The sequence below is a fragment of the Gymnoscopelus microlampas genome, assembly GCF_963454915.1.
Source record: "Gymnoscopelus microlampas genome assembly, chromosome: 6".
Taxonomy (NCBI): domain Eukaryota; kingdom Metazoa; phylum Chordata; class Actinopteri; order Myctophiformes; family Myctophidae; genus Gymnoscopelus; species Gymnoscopelus microlampas.
The window spans coordinates 9607716-9623781 of record NC_139943.1 but is presented as its reverse complement, the minus strand read 5'-3'; the positions used below and the strand labels follow the sequence as shown (position 1 = coordinate 9623781).

At 43.4% G+C, this 16066-nt stretch overlaps 2 protein-coding genes across 3 annotated transcripts in view; both read right to left on the bottom strand.

The window, feature by feature from the left end:
* Positions 1 to 16066, bottom strand: part of ttc38 (tetratricopeptide repeat domain 38) — a 45170-nt gene that overhangs the window by 13965 nt on the left and 15139 nt on the right. Inside the window, exons 6-10 of one of the 2 annotated variants that reach the window (XM_084060744.1) lie at positions 14697 to 14772; positions 10598 to 10717; positions 9371 to 9430; positions 8798 to 8836; positions 126 to 207 (exon numbers count right to left, since the gene is read on the bottom strand). In XM_084060744.1, the coding sequence (XP_083916870.1) occupies positions 126 to 207; positions 8798 to 8836; positions 9371 to 9430; positions 10598 to 10717; positions 14697 to 14772 (377 nt within the window). The remainder of the gene's footprint in view (positions 1 to 125; positions 208 to 8797; positions 8837 to 9370; positions 9431 to 10597; positions 10718 to 14696; positions 14773 to 16066) is intronic. The other variant, XM_084060745.1, reaches the window with a different exon arrangement.
* Positions 3423 to 5228, bottom strand: LOC311047853 (sodium- and chloride-dependent creatine transporter 1-like; the record flags this gene model as incomplete). Its single annotated transcript, XM_084060802.1, has 1 exon — positions 3423 to 5228. The coding sequence occupies exon 1, from the start codon at positions 5199 to 5201 to the stop codon at positions 3423 to 3425; it is 1779 nt and encodes a 592-aa protein (XP_083916928.1). The 5' UTR covers positions 5202 to 5228.

The following is a 16066-nucleotide window of genomic DNA, read 5'->3' as shown; positions in this document are numbered from 1 at the left end:
ACGGAATGCTGAGATATAAAAAAAAAGTTCTGGCCTATTTAGTGGTGGAAATGGGCTTCCACTAGTATGTCAATGAAATACAATGTGATTGTTGAGTGTGGATGCTGCTTGTAGATCAGACTCACCCTCCATCTCCAGTCTGTAGAGCAGAGAGCAGGCGTCCACCGTGTCCAACATGGCACCGCTGTTCACGCAGCGTCTGAACATCTTTGAGCATAATAATGACACACTACGTCACTTTTTTTGTAATGAATAAAATGTAATTTTGCCCAATCTGTATGGTAAGAGTATGTTAAACCCATTAAGACCTGAAGCCGATTCTACACATGTCTTCTAAATCCCAACGGTATTCTGAAAAACGTATGTTTCTACTGTATATCAGTGGTGCTCAAACTTTTTCATGTCAAGGACCCCCAAAACGATATGTATTTGGCCGCCGACCCCCCATCTCAAAGTATTTTGTTCCAGGGACCCCAAGAAGCAAAGATTTCAGCTAAAAAAAAAATCGGTTTAAAATAATATATATATTCAAAGATTTGCACACATTTTAACTTTTTTTTCAAAAATAGCAGATCTACAAGCTCGTAGCGCGGCACTCGGTGCCGCGCTACGAGCTTGTAGATCTGCTATTTTTGAATAGCCAGAGTAAAATTATGCTTTTTTGCTCAAATCAAAAAATGACACAGATGCGTTCCAGGTCTTAATGGGTTAATACAATATAACTTATACAATTGGGGTGGTTGTATTGTGTCTCCCTGCTCTTATATTGAGACATTTAGATCGTGTCAAAGGTCATGTCTCACCTTGACACAAGATCTGACACGAATTTTGACCTGAGGGTCACGATTCAATTTATCCCCTAAGCAAGCAGGCTCTATTAGCTCAATGGTAAAAAATGTCAGCACTTGCGCAAGAAACCGGGTTCAAATCCGGGGTAGAAGAGGAAAGTTTCATACGTTATATTCTTTTGCGTAGTGCAGCTTTAACCACTAGCCGTAGACTTAAGACAATATTTATACCTTAAAACTGTGTTCGCGCACTCTGACTGCACTCATATCTATTACAATTCTCTTTCACCACACTATCTCCCAGGCAGTCCAAATGCTGAGGGCCAGGCGAGTTTATTCTGTAGTATACCAGGTTTCTGGCACTCCTTTCCTAATCCCTGTGCATTACTACCAGAACCTGCTGACTCTGTCTTATTTCTAGTATTTTTTGCTACCCTTTAGCTGTATTTCACTTCTGTTTCATTACTGCTGGACTGCAATTGACAACTGCATTTCTCCTGTAGGATCGCTAAATGTCCATCTGTGTATCTTTTAACCACATGAACCCTATTCTGGGGGGCGAGTGATCAACAAGCTCACAACGCGTCGAGACGCGTTGCAAGCTTGTAGATCGGCTATTTTCGCAGAAGAGGTCTCAAATTCTGCCCGAACCCGACGCTACCCGACCCAACGTTTTCGGGCTGGTCCGAAAATGTGTGCTAATTAGTCGGACCGGGCCCTGTTAGGGCACTGCTGGCAACTAGGGTTGGGACTCGTTAGGATTTTAACGGTTCTCTCTCTCTCTCTCTCTCTCTCTCTCAGGCGTCACAGTACACAGGAGCCGAGATAGAGCATTTTTAAGCAATAAGTTAACCAGGGAGTGAATGGAGCAGCACATCTTTGGATGGCATTATCTCTGGTTCTGTGTGGAAAGAAAAAAGAAAAAAAAAATCAAAACTCGTCCTTGGCAGGCTGGGCCATAGCAGAATTTGACAAATTAATTCATCCATGGCAGGCAATGAGTTAAAGTCAACGTGCTACCACCTTTGCACGAAAGGATTGCACTGCATTTCATGCACTTTGCATGCTCATTTTCCTCTCTTGTAAAGTGCAACGGCAACCACGCTTGAAAAACAGATTATCTACATATTTACATACTGTATGGTACCTGAGATAAAATATAAAGGTGCGTGAGCATAGCAGCAGATGTGTACTGTGCATGATATACTTATGGACGTTAGTTAAGGCGCTAGAAAAAAACACAACAAAATGTCAGTGTGTTGTACATGAGATTAAGATGCAAAATGTCAGTGCCTGTCGACCGCATAATCCACATAAAGTAGACTGACACTGGTATAATCCGCATCCCTGGGGTAGGCCGCGGTCGTTGTAGGTGTTTGAACAGTTTGTGACTTGGGTGGTGCTTGTCCTTGATGATGCGCTGGGCTTTGACTACACACCGCACTACTCGCTGCAGGCTTAACTGTTCTCAGGCAGTACAGTTTCCATACCAGGCCGTAACACAGCCTGATAGAACGCCTTCAATAGTACTGTTGTAGTACCGCCTGAGGATGTAGTGTCCTCCGAACTTCTTCAGGCGGCAGAGCCAGTACAGTCGCCGCTGAGCCTTTTTCCTCATGTGTGTGGTGGTGTGTGTCTCCCATTTCAGCTACCCCTCGAATGTGCACTCCGAGGAACTTGAACTCACTGACCCTTTCCACTGCAGAGACGGCAGAGACTTCATGTCCATCCAGATGATGAGGGACCCCACACGGGAGCGGTCAGACGGACCCAGCGCTTCTTCAACGCGCCTTTCGGCGCGGCATGCTTCGAATCTCCTTTACGTTACGAACCCTTTGACGCCCCGCAAACTGGCTGTCCACTCCCCCGGCGTTACTCCCTGAGGAGGGGAGTAACGCACATGCAGAAATGCACTCGAGGGGCCTCTACTGTACACTGTAAGAGTGCACGTGTAAATAAAAATAAATGTGCATATGGTGAATCAGTGAGTGCAAGCTGTTTCTTCTCTCTCTCTCCCTCTCCCTCCATACACCTCGGTGGCATTTACTCAACGGCTCATCTGTCCGCATAGTGTCATAGGTGGTGGTGTTTTGATTGTTCTTTAATTACATTATGTTGAGATGCTTGGTGTTCAAGTGCAGTTATTCTAGTTAATAGCAGTTTGCCTCTCAGCTTATAGTCAGAGAGAGAATTATTATTTTTAAATCATAATTGAAACAGTCTGTTCTGCTGTTACCCACACATTTCACTTTGGTGAATGGGCAATACTTTTTTAAGAAAGCAGGATTTTCCTTTTTTTTGGTTTTAGTGTACATTGTAATCCTATACTGTACTTACAAAGTAAGTGGATTAAAAGGCTCCCCCAGCCCTCCCCCCAAAATGTATAAAGATAAACATAAAATAAATAAATAAAAATACCGGTTGGGCCTGTCATCTATGGACTACCCTCCTGTGCACTGCAACATTAGTATTGTGTTTTATTTGACTTTTTCATAAAGGGAATGGCACTACATTTGTACGGTATCTTCCAATGCTTCCTTCCAATGCTCTTCCAATACCATAGCAGCTATTGCTGCTATAGTAGAGAGTACAGTATCGTACACATACACACACAATGCTCTTGCATAGTCGGGCCTAAACAACACCCTCGTCGTCCATCCCAGACAATGCTATCTTGTCCTCTTTCCCCCGGGACGGAGATGGCAGAGACTTCACGTCCGTGTCTGGAGACATGTCTTCCAGATGATGAGGACCCCACACAGGAGCGGTCAGACGGACCCAGCGCTTCTTCAACGTGCCTTCGGCGCGGCAGAGCTTGTAGAGCAGGACGGCGGGTACGCAGAGCATCGAGGACAGAGAAAGGCACCAGCCGATCATCTCGGCCCACCACGGATACACGTACGTTTTGTTGTAGGTCAAGGGCACGTAGTTAATCAGGTAGAATAAGAAGACGCCCGTACAGATGCAGGGGCTGAAGAAGGACCAACAGCATTTCATACACCACGTCAGCCGTGGTCTGTAGCCGATCATGCGACCGACGTCGTCCATGAAGCGATCGGCTCCATAGACCCAGGCCACCACTATACATTGCCACGACGCTTGCCAGAGCAGCGTAATTCCACTGACGGCATAGTAGTCAAATAGGAGGAACACATACATACCCCCCTGTGTTATCATGGAGAGGCCGATGATGAAGCACAGTAAAGAGTAGAACGCCACACCGATCTCCCGCCGGTAGCGATGGTCAAATTTCCTCGGAAACATGTCCAATATCCCCGTTACGAACCCTTCGGCGCACGCAAACAGGCTTCCCACTCCCAGCAGCAGCAACATGAAGAAGAACAACGTGGCCCAGATCGGCGCTCCGGGCATCATGGCCACGGCTTTGGGGTACGCTATGAACGTCAGCCCCGGGCCCGACTCGGCCACCTCGTGGATGCTCACTCCCTGTTCGGCGGCCATGAATCCCAGTACGGAGAAGACGAGGAACCCGGCCAAGAAGCTGGTTCCGCTGTTTATCAGGGACAGAACGTAGGCGTCTCGGTAGCAGTCGTTGTTGAACCGGTTGTAGCTGCCCAGAGCGCTCAGGGCTCCCACTCCGATGGAATAGGAGAAGAAGATCTGAGTCGCGGCGTCGATCCATATCCGCCCGTCGCCCAGTCTGGACCAATCGGGCTTGAGGTAGTACGCGATGCCGTCGTAAGCTCCGGAAAGCGTGAGTCCGTTGCCCAGCAAGATGACGAGAATCACGTAAGGGAAGGTTGCCGTGATGTACGCGACCTTGCCGGTGGACTTGACTCCTTTCCATACGCAGAAATACACGATGACCCAAACAGCCAGCAGACACAACGCCAGCTCCCAGCTCAGCGCACCGGGCTGGTCCAAACCGCCGGAGATGCTCAGCACCTTGTTCTCCCAGAACTCGGTAACGGGCGATCGCGCGCCACGAGCGAGGTCCTCGCAAGTCACGTTGGGAGGGAAGGGGACGTTGTTCGCCAGGGTGCCGTTCATCAGACATTTGCCCCGGCTAAAATCCTCCACGCACCCCGCCGTGTTCCACTCGTGGCCGCAGGTGCTCCAGGGGAGGGGGGACCAGCTGAAGGTAGAGTACAAGGATACGATGAAGTAGTAGAACGACCACGCTATGACGACGCTGTAGTAGGTGTTTACAAGAAACACGAGCACCATGGAGGCGTAGCCCAGACCGCTAAACAGAGGAGCGATGTTCCACACGTTGACGCCTCCCGCCTTCATGAACTGACCCATGGCTATCTCCAGGAAGAAGATGGGAATGCCCGCCAGGAACACGAGCAGCACGTAGGGGATCAGAAACGCTCCTCCGCCGTTCTTGTAGACAAGGTAGGGGAAGCGCCACACGTTACCCAGGCCCACGGCGAAGCTCATGCAGGTCATGATGAAGTCCAGCTGTCGGGCCCATGTCTGCCTCACGGGGGCGGCGTTGCCCTCCACTGATGATGTCTTCTTGGTCACCAGAACCTCCTCCAAGCCATGTTCCTCCAGTCCCTGTTTCTCCATGGTCTGTCGTTGAACAACTGCTTTACTTTCTTTTATACTGCACTTCATTCTCCTCAGTCAGTAAATAGCAGCATCAGGCGATGACATCACTGGGAACTGTGATGTCATAATTGTGAAGTGATAATTTAAGGACTTTTTAAAGGATTTCTAATACCTTAAAAAAACAGGAACATTTAATGAAAAAAGACCATTACTGCATCAAAAGTTAACAGCAAACTATACTATAAAAAAACGGTCAAACATTGGCCAAATTGTCAAATATCACAAGAAAGAGGCAATCATTTTGAAACGATCTATAAGCTAAATATTTTCTAAATATTTATCTGTGGAAGTCAAACTAAATGTAATACCTTAACTTCTACAATTCCAAGTGCTTGTCAGAGTGGGGGGTCCCCAGTTCATTCAAATATAATTATTTTGGTGGTCCTCAGTTGATATATGATTATTTGGGGGGTCCCCAGTTCGTTCAAATATGATTATTTTGGGGGGTCCACCAGTTGAAATATGATTACTGTGGGGGTCCCAGTTCAAATTAGAGAATCCTGGAATGTATAGATAGCAAAACTATTGAGAGGGTTAGGACCCCTCCCAGTTGCACATATTCTGTCATTCATTATACTTATATTATAATAAATTGATAACTACAGCAAAAATAACTAGACGCGTCGCAATTCCGGGGAAATTGCAGAGTGTGGTTGCGCCGACGCCGGTCGCGGGTCGCGGCCGCCGGGACTCGAGGAATAGGCCGGGAGGAATAACGTCGGAGGCTGCGCCAATTACATTGTCACGTCTCTCATGAGATCGCTTGCGTTTCATTTTGAAAGGATCGATCCACCCCGAAATAATGTTTTTGCATCAAACGGTTACATTTTGCGCATTTGTGGCGCCCCCTATGGGTCAAAGTGGAAATGCTTTTGGGAATTTGTTGAGTAAACCACCCTCGACATGTGATTTGAATTTGGGATTGACCGGACGTTTCGTTCGTGATTTCTGGCATTTTTGGTAAAACGGGCCCCTCCCGCTAACTTTGGAAGCCATTTACGGACGAACGGTAAGGTCTATGAAAATGCCGTTTGGATATGTTTACCGCATGGGCTCAGAGATCATGTGTACCGATTTGTGTGAGATTTGGGAAAAAATTGTAGGAAAAGGAGCAAAAAGTGTGTTTTGAAGAAAATTCAAAATGGCGGAAAATCTATCCTGACGCAAATGGGCGTGGCCTATATGGGGAGATGCGTAATGACCCAAGGAATCCAGGGAAAAAGAAATTTTGATTTTACGACCTACGGTTCAAGAGTTATAGGCCAAAAGGTAAAGTGGGCTGTTATAGCGCCACCATGTGGCCGACTGGTGTGATTATTTTCATAATAATTTCGCAAAAAACTATTAACCTCCCCTCCAAATCTTGTAACTGTAGCCCTTACGGTTTCCGAGAGAAAAATACTTGAATGGGAGTTTTTGCAATTCCCATTAAAGTGGATGGGGAAATTTAATGCAGAAATAAATCAATATCAAAAAATCTATCCTGACGCAAATGGGCGTGGCCTATATGGGGAGATGCGTAGTGACCTAAGGAATCCAGGTGAAAAGAAATTTTGATTTTCGGACCTACGGTTCAAGAGTTACAGGCCAAAACGTAAAGGGGGCTGTTATAGCGCCACCATGAGGCCGAATGGTGTGATATTTTTTACAATATTATGAATTATCCCTCCAAATCTGATAACTCTAGCTCTTACGGTTTCTGAGAAAAAAATACTTGAATTTGAGTTTTTTCACTTTTCCATTAAAGTGGATGGGGACATTTAATGGCACTAATAAATGAATATCAATTAAACTATTCAACCAATCTCTTAGCCCTATACACGCGCACGATTCCCGATTTAGACGGTCATTTTGATATATGGCACAACATTGGGGGATAAAAACTGTGGGAGGAGATGCGTCTGAAAAAAAGTTTATCTATAAATAAATAAATAAAGAGTATAGAGTACTATAGTCTGGTTGCCCTGTTGGGCAACCACACTAATTACAAAACACTATTATTACAACTTGTACAACTATTATTTCAACTTAAGCACAACAACAATATAATTATGTGCATGCAGATATGCACTTAAAGGGTGCACGTTCAACAGTGGAGAATGCATGGGCGTCCTTAACAAATAAGCGCTCTCCACCTGTTTAGGAGCAGATCGCTCACCCCAGACGTGAGCGATCTTCGTTGCGATCCGGGGCGACCGTGTTTAGGGGCGAGATAGTGAAACGGCCGCAGAGTTGGCTCATACAGATCTTCGGACACTCGACACGGTACAATGAACTGAGTAACTTTTGTGTCTCTGGTGGAGAGATTTACTTAAAGTCGACGTGCTACCACCTTTGCACGAAAGGATTGCACTGCATTTCATGCACTTTGCATGCTCATTATCCTCTCTTGTAAAGTGCAACGACAACCACACTTGTGAGGATTTTTGTGTGTTCGATATTCTGCTGTGCTGACGCTATTCACTCCGTCACACTCGAAGGACACTATCAGTGGACGTAACCACCCCACTTACACACGGGTAGGTGGCGGGGTAACGTCGCCACAGTCGCTTGCAATGCACACAGCTGAGCCAAATGAAGACGGATGAGAAATTCCAGGAACCGTTTGCGGGAACCGTTATAATGCAAATACGATGGAACCGGCTCCGGTTCTTCAATCTCAGAACCGGGTCAGAAAAATAACCGACCCAACCTTAGTGGCAACTAGACAATGTTTTTAATGGCCCTAAAAGAGTTAATTTTCAGGCCTGTTGAGAACTCTAGAAGAAGAGGTATGGAGCAAAAAAGGATGGCGCCTAGTACAGATCCCTGGGCCAATGAGTTTAACCCATTAAGACCTGGAACGCATCTGTGTCACTTTAGAATTCTTTGGATATTCAAAAATAGCAGATCTACAAGCTCATAGCAAGGCACCGAGTGTCGTGCTATGAGCTTGTAGATCTGCTATTTTTGAAAAAATCTTGAACTTTTTTTTTTTTTTTTTTTTTTCAAAAAACTGTTTTTAAGAATCGCCTCAGGTCTTAATGGGTTAAGTGGTTAACCCCCGCCGCCTCGGTACTGGACTCATGTTAACTGTCTCAACACGGGAAGTGAGTCGATGTACGGTGACCCCAGGAGGCCACATGGCGTAGGTTTCCATCTGTCACGCTTCTATTCTTAGCTAGATGGCAGCCCAAGTTAAATAATCATCTCATCTGACAGGCAACGCTGAATAAATGAAGGATGAGCGTTGGGTTTAGCATGAGCTGGGGGGCTGCTGTTCTGGTCCCGGACGGATTTCACTTCCATTTTGCTCACGACAGAACCAAACATAACATTGCTTTTTACTCCGAGTCCCCAGAGTGAGGGCAAAGGCTATGATCCCAGAGAGGCCTGAGCATGTTTAGTTCAGAGATAGCGCCGCCCTCTACAGGGTTGGAGGACAGACTGACCTGATTGTCGTATATCTTCAGTGCAGCTTCATACTCTCCCTGTGGAGAAAAAAAAAGGTAATCAGATCAACATTGAAATGATGACGACGCAATATGAAGACAATCTAGATCAGTGTTTCCCAACATGTGGGCCGTGAGGGTATTGCAAGTGACAGCGACTATCATGAATACAGCGCACACACACACACGCACACGCACACAGTGGCGTGCACAGACATTTTGAGGGGCAGGTGCTCAAGTAAATTACACTTTTTTGTTTACTTTGTCTGCTCTTTTTTCCCTCTACACCTATAGCTCTTTGCCAAAAATAGCCGATCTACAAGTACTTGTAGATCGGCTATTTTTGGCTAAAGTTCTCCTCAGAAAAGGGATGCTAGGTTTCGAGTGGTTATGGTAAAAAGAAAAATCATATCACATAAAGATTTGGCGGACCCCCTGTAGTAACTCTGAGGACCCCCTAGGGGTCCCGGACCCCCTGTTGAAGTCCCCTGCTGTAAACTGAAAAAAAATATATATATATATTTTTTTTTCAAAAAGGCACTTCTGGCCTATGAGAACATTTACGATCATTACCTTCTCGATGAAGTACAGTGCCCAGTGCCAATAGTTATGACAAGCCAGCATGTCACACCCCTGGATGGAAAACGACATGTAATGTTTTATTAAGTTGCTTTTCACACATTTACTCACCCCGGCGCCAAAAACACAACGCCAAGCTCCTGGCTCGTAAAAAGGAAGGGGATGAGATATTTACCCAGGCTCCACGCCAGCTGAGACTGATGAAGAGAGCGCTTCAAAAACAGATCTGGGGTGGACACTATTTTTTTTTTTGTTGTTGTTGTACCCACCAGAGCAAAACTAGTGCCGTTTTGGCATAACACCCAAATAAACCCAGATAAATCCAAAACGGAAGAGCCTAGATTTGACAAGCAGATAACGAGTCCCAGCGTTGACTGTCCCTCCGGGCGATGGGACCTGCTCCCAGAAAAGAGGAATCGTTTGACAGAAAAAGGGAAGTGTTGTTTTGCCCATGAAATGCACTCCGATCTGCCAGAGTTAACCCTTGAAGCCCTGAAGAAGCATCTGTGTCACTTTTTGATTTGAGCTAAAAAGCATTATTTTACACTTTGGCTATTCAAAAATAGCAGATCTACAAGCTCATAGCGCGGCACCGAGTGCCGCGCTACGAGCTTGTATATCTGCTATTTTTGAAAAATCGTGAAAATGTGTGCAAATCTTTTAATATATATATATTGTTTTAAAGCGAAAAAAATTTACTCAAATTTTTGCTTCCGGGGGTCCCTGAAACATATATTTTTAGATGGGGGTCCGTGGCTAAATACATGTCATTTTCGCTTTTGAAACTCAAATCTCAAGATTTGCAAAAAAAATAACGATATTTCTAAAATAGCAGATCTACAAGCTCATAGCGCGGCACTCGGTGCAGCGCTATGAGCTTGTATATCTGCTATTTTTTGAATAGCCAAAGAGTAAAAAAAATGCTTTTTAGCTCAAATCAAAAAGTGACACAGATGCTTCTTCAGGGCTTAAAGGGTTAAGTGTATTGGCTGTAAACATAGCTAAGTGTACTTGCTGCCGTACAAGAATTTCCTGTAAAGGATGACATCAAATCCGATCAGTCATAATAAATCGCACCGTAAAACGATACCGGGGGAGCACAAAACTCATTTGAGGGAGCATTGGGCGAGCCCTGAATGAATCATCTCGACTCTGCCGCTGCCTCTGATGATGAGGACGGAGGGAAAATGAAAAAGAAAAAAAACAACAAATTGGTTGTACCTGCCAATCTTTCTCGGTGCTCTCCATGAACGCCAGGCCCTTGTCCGCTTCCCCTTTCATCTCGTGGACGTGAGCCACTGAGTGGACGCACCAGGCGTCATCGGGGGTCATCTCAAGGCCCTGCAGAGGGACACAGATCCATAGAAGAGGTGGATTGGAACAAGGGCAGGATAAAAGGCAGAAGAACTAAAGCTTGTAGTGGTAAAAAAAGTTTTTCCCGAAAAGACATTCTTAACCCATTAAGACCTGAGGCCGATTCTACAAAATGTCTTCTAGGTTTGAAAAAAAACTAAAGCTGCAACTTCAGTGGTTCTCAAACTTTTTCATGTCAAGGACCCCCAAAATGATATGCATTCGGCTGCGGACCCCCCATCTCAAAATATGTTGTTCCAGGGACCCCCCAGAAGCAAAGATTTGAGTTACAAATGTTCGCTTAAAAAAATATGTATAGATTTGCACACATTTTCACGATTTTTATTAAGCCCGAGTGCCGCGCTACGAGCTTGTAGATCTGCTATTTTTGAATAGCTAAAGAAATCTAAAAATTACACAGATGCGTGCCCGGTCTTAATGGCTTAACAGAGTGGTTCTCAAGCCTTTTCATGTCAAGGACCCCCAAAATGACCGCGGAAAATATTTTGTGCCAGGGAGCGAGATAATGATTGTTATGCTACATTAACACATTTTGCTGGTCAAGGACCCCTGGGGGTCCCCGAACTCCACTTTGAGAACCACTGTCTTAACATAACATGTTTTGTAAAGCGACTTTGGTTACTATGAAAAGCGCAATATAAGTGTAATGTATTATCATTATTATCATTAAAATAAGGCAAGTCTTACATCTGTTGAGTACATTTCAACAACAACGAGGCAATTAAAAGTGTTTACAAAAAAAACACATTAAGCATTGAGACAACAAGACACAGAGCATTAAGAGAGTGCAAAAGAAGCACATTATGAAAGGACGTTTGAATCCAATAAAAAAGGTAAAATAGAACAGAAAAATAAGACAGTGCAGGTGAAATAATTAAGAGAACCTCAGTATAAGGCAGCAGTAAACTGATAAGGTCTTTAAAAGCAAAGTTATTTTAAATCTTTGAGTTAACCCATTAAGACAGAGAACGCATCCGTGTCATTTTTTTTAATTTCTTTGGCTATTCAAAAACAGCAGATATACAAGCTTATAGCGCGGCACCGAGTGCCGCGCTATAAGCTTGTAGATCTGCAGTTTTTGAAAAATCTTGAAAATTTGCACAAATCTTTGAATATATATATATATTTTTAAAGCGAACATTTGTAACTCAAATCTTTGCTTCTGGGGGTCTCTGGGAAAAGATATTTTTTTATATATATTTTCTTTTCAAAAAACTGTTCGGCCTCAGGTCTTAATGGGTTAAAAGAACCAAGAGTTGTAGCAGACTTGCAGTTTTCTGGGAGCTTGCTCCAGGTATGTGTGTGGTGCATAAAAAACTGAACGCTATTTCTCCATGTTTAGTTTCTGACTCTGGGTTAAGAACGGAGGCCTGGGGTCTGGCTGTCCCAGATGACCTGAGAGGTCTGGATGGTTCATGATCTGATGTACTGTGTAGCACGGGTTCAGAGAAGTATTTTGGCCCTAAACCATTCAATGCTTTGTAAACCAACAGCGGTATTTTGAAACAGACTATTTGACAGGGAGCTAGCGTAAAGTGTAAAAAGAACTGGAGTGATACGTTATACAGTACTTTCTTGGCATTAGTAAGGAATCGAGCAGTTCTGAATGAACTGCAGTCGTCGATCTTTTAAGTAGACCTGTAAAGACACTGTTACAGTAGTCAAGTTTACTGAAGACTAAGATGAATGCATGGATGGAAATGTTTCCAAAAGTTTTTCGAGTCGATTCGTTGATGTTAAAAAAAAAAAAAAAAAAAAATTAAACAGCCCTAGGCTAGTTGACAGGTATTTCTGCCAGCGGTAAAGGGTGCGGCATACTCCAAACGATGTAGAACTTTTTCTGGCTTTGGAAGGGCTTGCTGAATGAAAGAATGTTTGGGGTGAAATAGTTTTAGACTGCCTCAGAACTCGGCTCTGAGTTTTGAACGCTAGACCCCGCCCCCCAATCAGTATTCTGCCTAGCAACACTACGGCTACGGCTTGTATACACAGCGCTGGGGCATTTGATCACCTGGCTGGATATTCGCTGTTTATCTTCAACAATCCCCAACGTGCTTTGACCAAAATTTCTGTAGGAAATGTAGTAATTTCTGGCAACAGACAACATGGTTATCTCTCTCCATTAATTAATTGCCATCTGGTTGTGTTTGTTGTCGCTCAGGGAGCGAGGGATTATCCTCAGACAACCTTTCTTCGAGACTGTCCATGATGCTACGATGCTGACAGATTGCAGAAATAAAAACAATACACAGCAAATCACGAGTCCCTCGAGTGTCTGACCAGGCAGACACACATGATTTGTTTGTTCGGCGAGTTGGAAAATCTTCGAGGTGCGAGAACTTAACGAACAAAGTTTCTGAAAGGCACTGCAGAAGTTGTTATGACATCATCATTCTATTCTTATTGACCTACCCTGGGATGAACTATTGTGTTTGGTTGGGAGTACGCTGCAGTCTTAACTCATTAAGACCTGGAACTGTGTCATTTTTTGATTTGAGCTAAAAAGCATTATTTTACACTTTGGGCTATTCAAAAATAGCAGATATACAAGCTCATAGCGCGGCACCGAGTGCCGCGCTACGAGCTTGTAGATCTGCTATTTTTGAAAAATCGTGAAAATGGGTGCAAATCTTTGAATATAAATACTTTTAAAGCGAACATTTGTAACTCAAATCTTTGCTTCTGGGGGTCCCTGGAACAAAATATTTTGATGGGGGTCCGCGGCCAAATACATATAATTTTGGGGGTCCTTGACTGGAAAAAGATTGAGCACCACTGATATAGAAACATACGTTTTTCAGAAAACTTTTGACATTTAGGAGACATGTAGAATCGGCTTGTATCAATGGGTTAACACAGCTATTGCCGTGGTTCACAATCTTTTTATGGATCAGGGCCTACTTGAAAATCTTGAATTCTGAATCGACTGAATTTTTTAGGGAGACCCGTAAAGACAACCTGTACAGAAACTGTTGCAGTTGTCAAATCTATTGAAGATCAATGCATGGACACGTTTTTCCAAAAAATGTTCGCGTCGATTCGTTGAATATTCAAAAACACTTCTCAATTATTCACGGCAGCAGAATAAAGTCTTAGTGTTTTGCCAATTATTTGCGCTTGGAATGGCTGCCCCTAGACTAAAGTTTGTGTTCCGCTGGAGATATGCAGCACTCTTAACACATTGCCTGCCAGAGTTTTTTCAGATTTTTAGCTGTTGCCTGCCAGGGTTTTGCCATGTTTTTGGTACCTGTTCGCGTAGCCACAGATTTTTTTCCTCCAGTATGATTGATCCCCAGATGGTTTCTAATCACAGATGAGATTCAGGTGTGGTTTCACAAATGTCAACGAGGTCATTTTGACCTCGTTGACATGTTTGGTTGATGTTTCAATATAGCTCAAAAGCAGTAGTTTTAAACCAAAAAACAAAGTGAATTGTTTGTCCGTTTGAATTTTAACATTGAAGTGAATGGAGCAGCAAATCTTCGAACATTTTTAGCTCCTAATCTGTTCATAATTCGACAAGGGTTGAAATTATAAAAAAATGCAAAAAAAAAAAAAAAATCTTTTTTTTGAATTTTTTTTTTTTTTTTTTCCTTTTTTCCAAAGACGTATATATACGTCTTTGGCAGACAACAGCTGATAATTAAAAGACGTATATATACGTCTTTGGCAGCTAATGTGTTAACACTCCACTGTGTTGCCTGACTTTTTACACCCTAGTTGTTATTAAAAAAAAAAATCACTACTTCTTACACATCAAACATTTAGCATGGGAACAGTCAAGACCACAGAGATCTGAGCGAATGGTTTATGGTTGGACTTGTGACCACAAATTGTTTATTGCCCGCGGGTCATCGATTCAGACGGAGACAAATTGCATCTAAGTCCCCCATATGAGAAACAATGTTCAACACACCGTGATGTGAGAAGAGAGAAAAGAGCTCACCTCTTTGGCAATCTTTTCAGCCTGGTCATAGAAGTGAGTCTCCAGGAGCCCGAAGGAATACAGCCCTTTCAGGTAGCTGACAAGCAAACAAACAAAATAAATCTTGTCAAGACATATGAGGGCCGTGAATTTCGTTATTCACCATGACATTTGTTGATCTCTTGGCAATGACAATAAACGTGCATTGATTTGTGTGGGGGGGAGGAACACTCTTCCAGCAATCACAAAAGACAGAGACTTCCAATTGTGTTTGTTTTTTTAACCCTTTACGATCGGGGAACGCATCTGTGTGACATTTTAAGATTTCTTTGGGCTATTCAAAAATAGCAGATATACAAGGTCATAGCGTGGCACCGCACTGTGAGCTTGTAGATCTGATATTTTTTTGCAAATCTTTGAATATATACTTTTTATAGGGAACATGTTTGACTCAAATCCGTGCTTCTGGGGGTCCCGGTTACAATATATTTTGAGATGGGGGTCCGCGGCCCAAATACATATAATTCTGGGGGTCCTTGACATGAAAACGTTTGAGAACCACCGATATAGAAACATTTTTTTTTTTTAACTATTAGGATTTAGAAGACATTTGTAGAATCCCCAGAAGCAAAGATTTGAGTTACAAATGTTCGCTTTAAAAGTAAATTACATATATTCAAAAGATTCGCACAAACTTTTTCAAAACTAGCAGATCTACAAGCTCGTAGCGCGGCACTCGGTGCCGCGCTACGAGCTTGTAGATCTGCTAGTTTTGAATAGCCCAAAGAAATAAAAAAATTGACACACAGATGCATTCCCGGTCTTAACGGGTTAAAGTCGATATGAACGTTACATTAGATCATGCTTCATGTTCCGTGCCAACTGACACTGACCTTTGATCACACTGATCATTAGTCTCCAGAGGTGATTACTGTCAAGGGGAAATCAATGTACTGTACAAAATGGAGCCTTTGTTTTTGCAAAGGATAAAGTCATGATGACTCAGACAGAGCTGAAGTTGTGGAAGTGGTAGATCATACTAATATCCTAATGTCCAGTGGTGGAAAGTACATTTACTCAAGTACTGTACTTAAGTACAATTTTGAGGTACTTTTTACTTTAGTGGAGTATTTCCAATTTTCAGTACTTCTTCACTACTTCTACTCCACTACCTCTCGGAGGCAAATATTGTACCTTTACTCCACTACAATTATTTGAAAACTTTAGTTACTAATACTTTGTAGATTTTAATTATTATTGCAAAACATAGATTAACCACTTCAGCCCTATATACATTTCGGCCATTTTGCGACACATTGTGAGCTTGTAGATCTGCTATTTTCAAAAGATTTGTATACATTTTATGCATTTGAAAAGTTGTGAAATGGGAC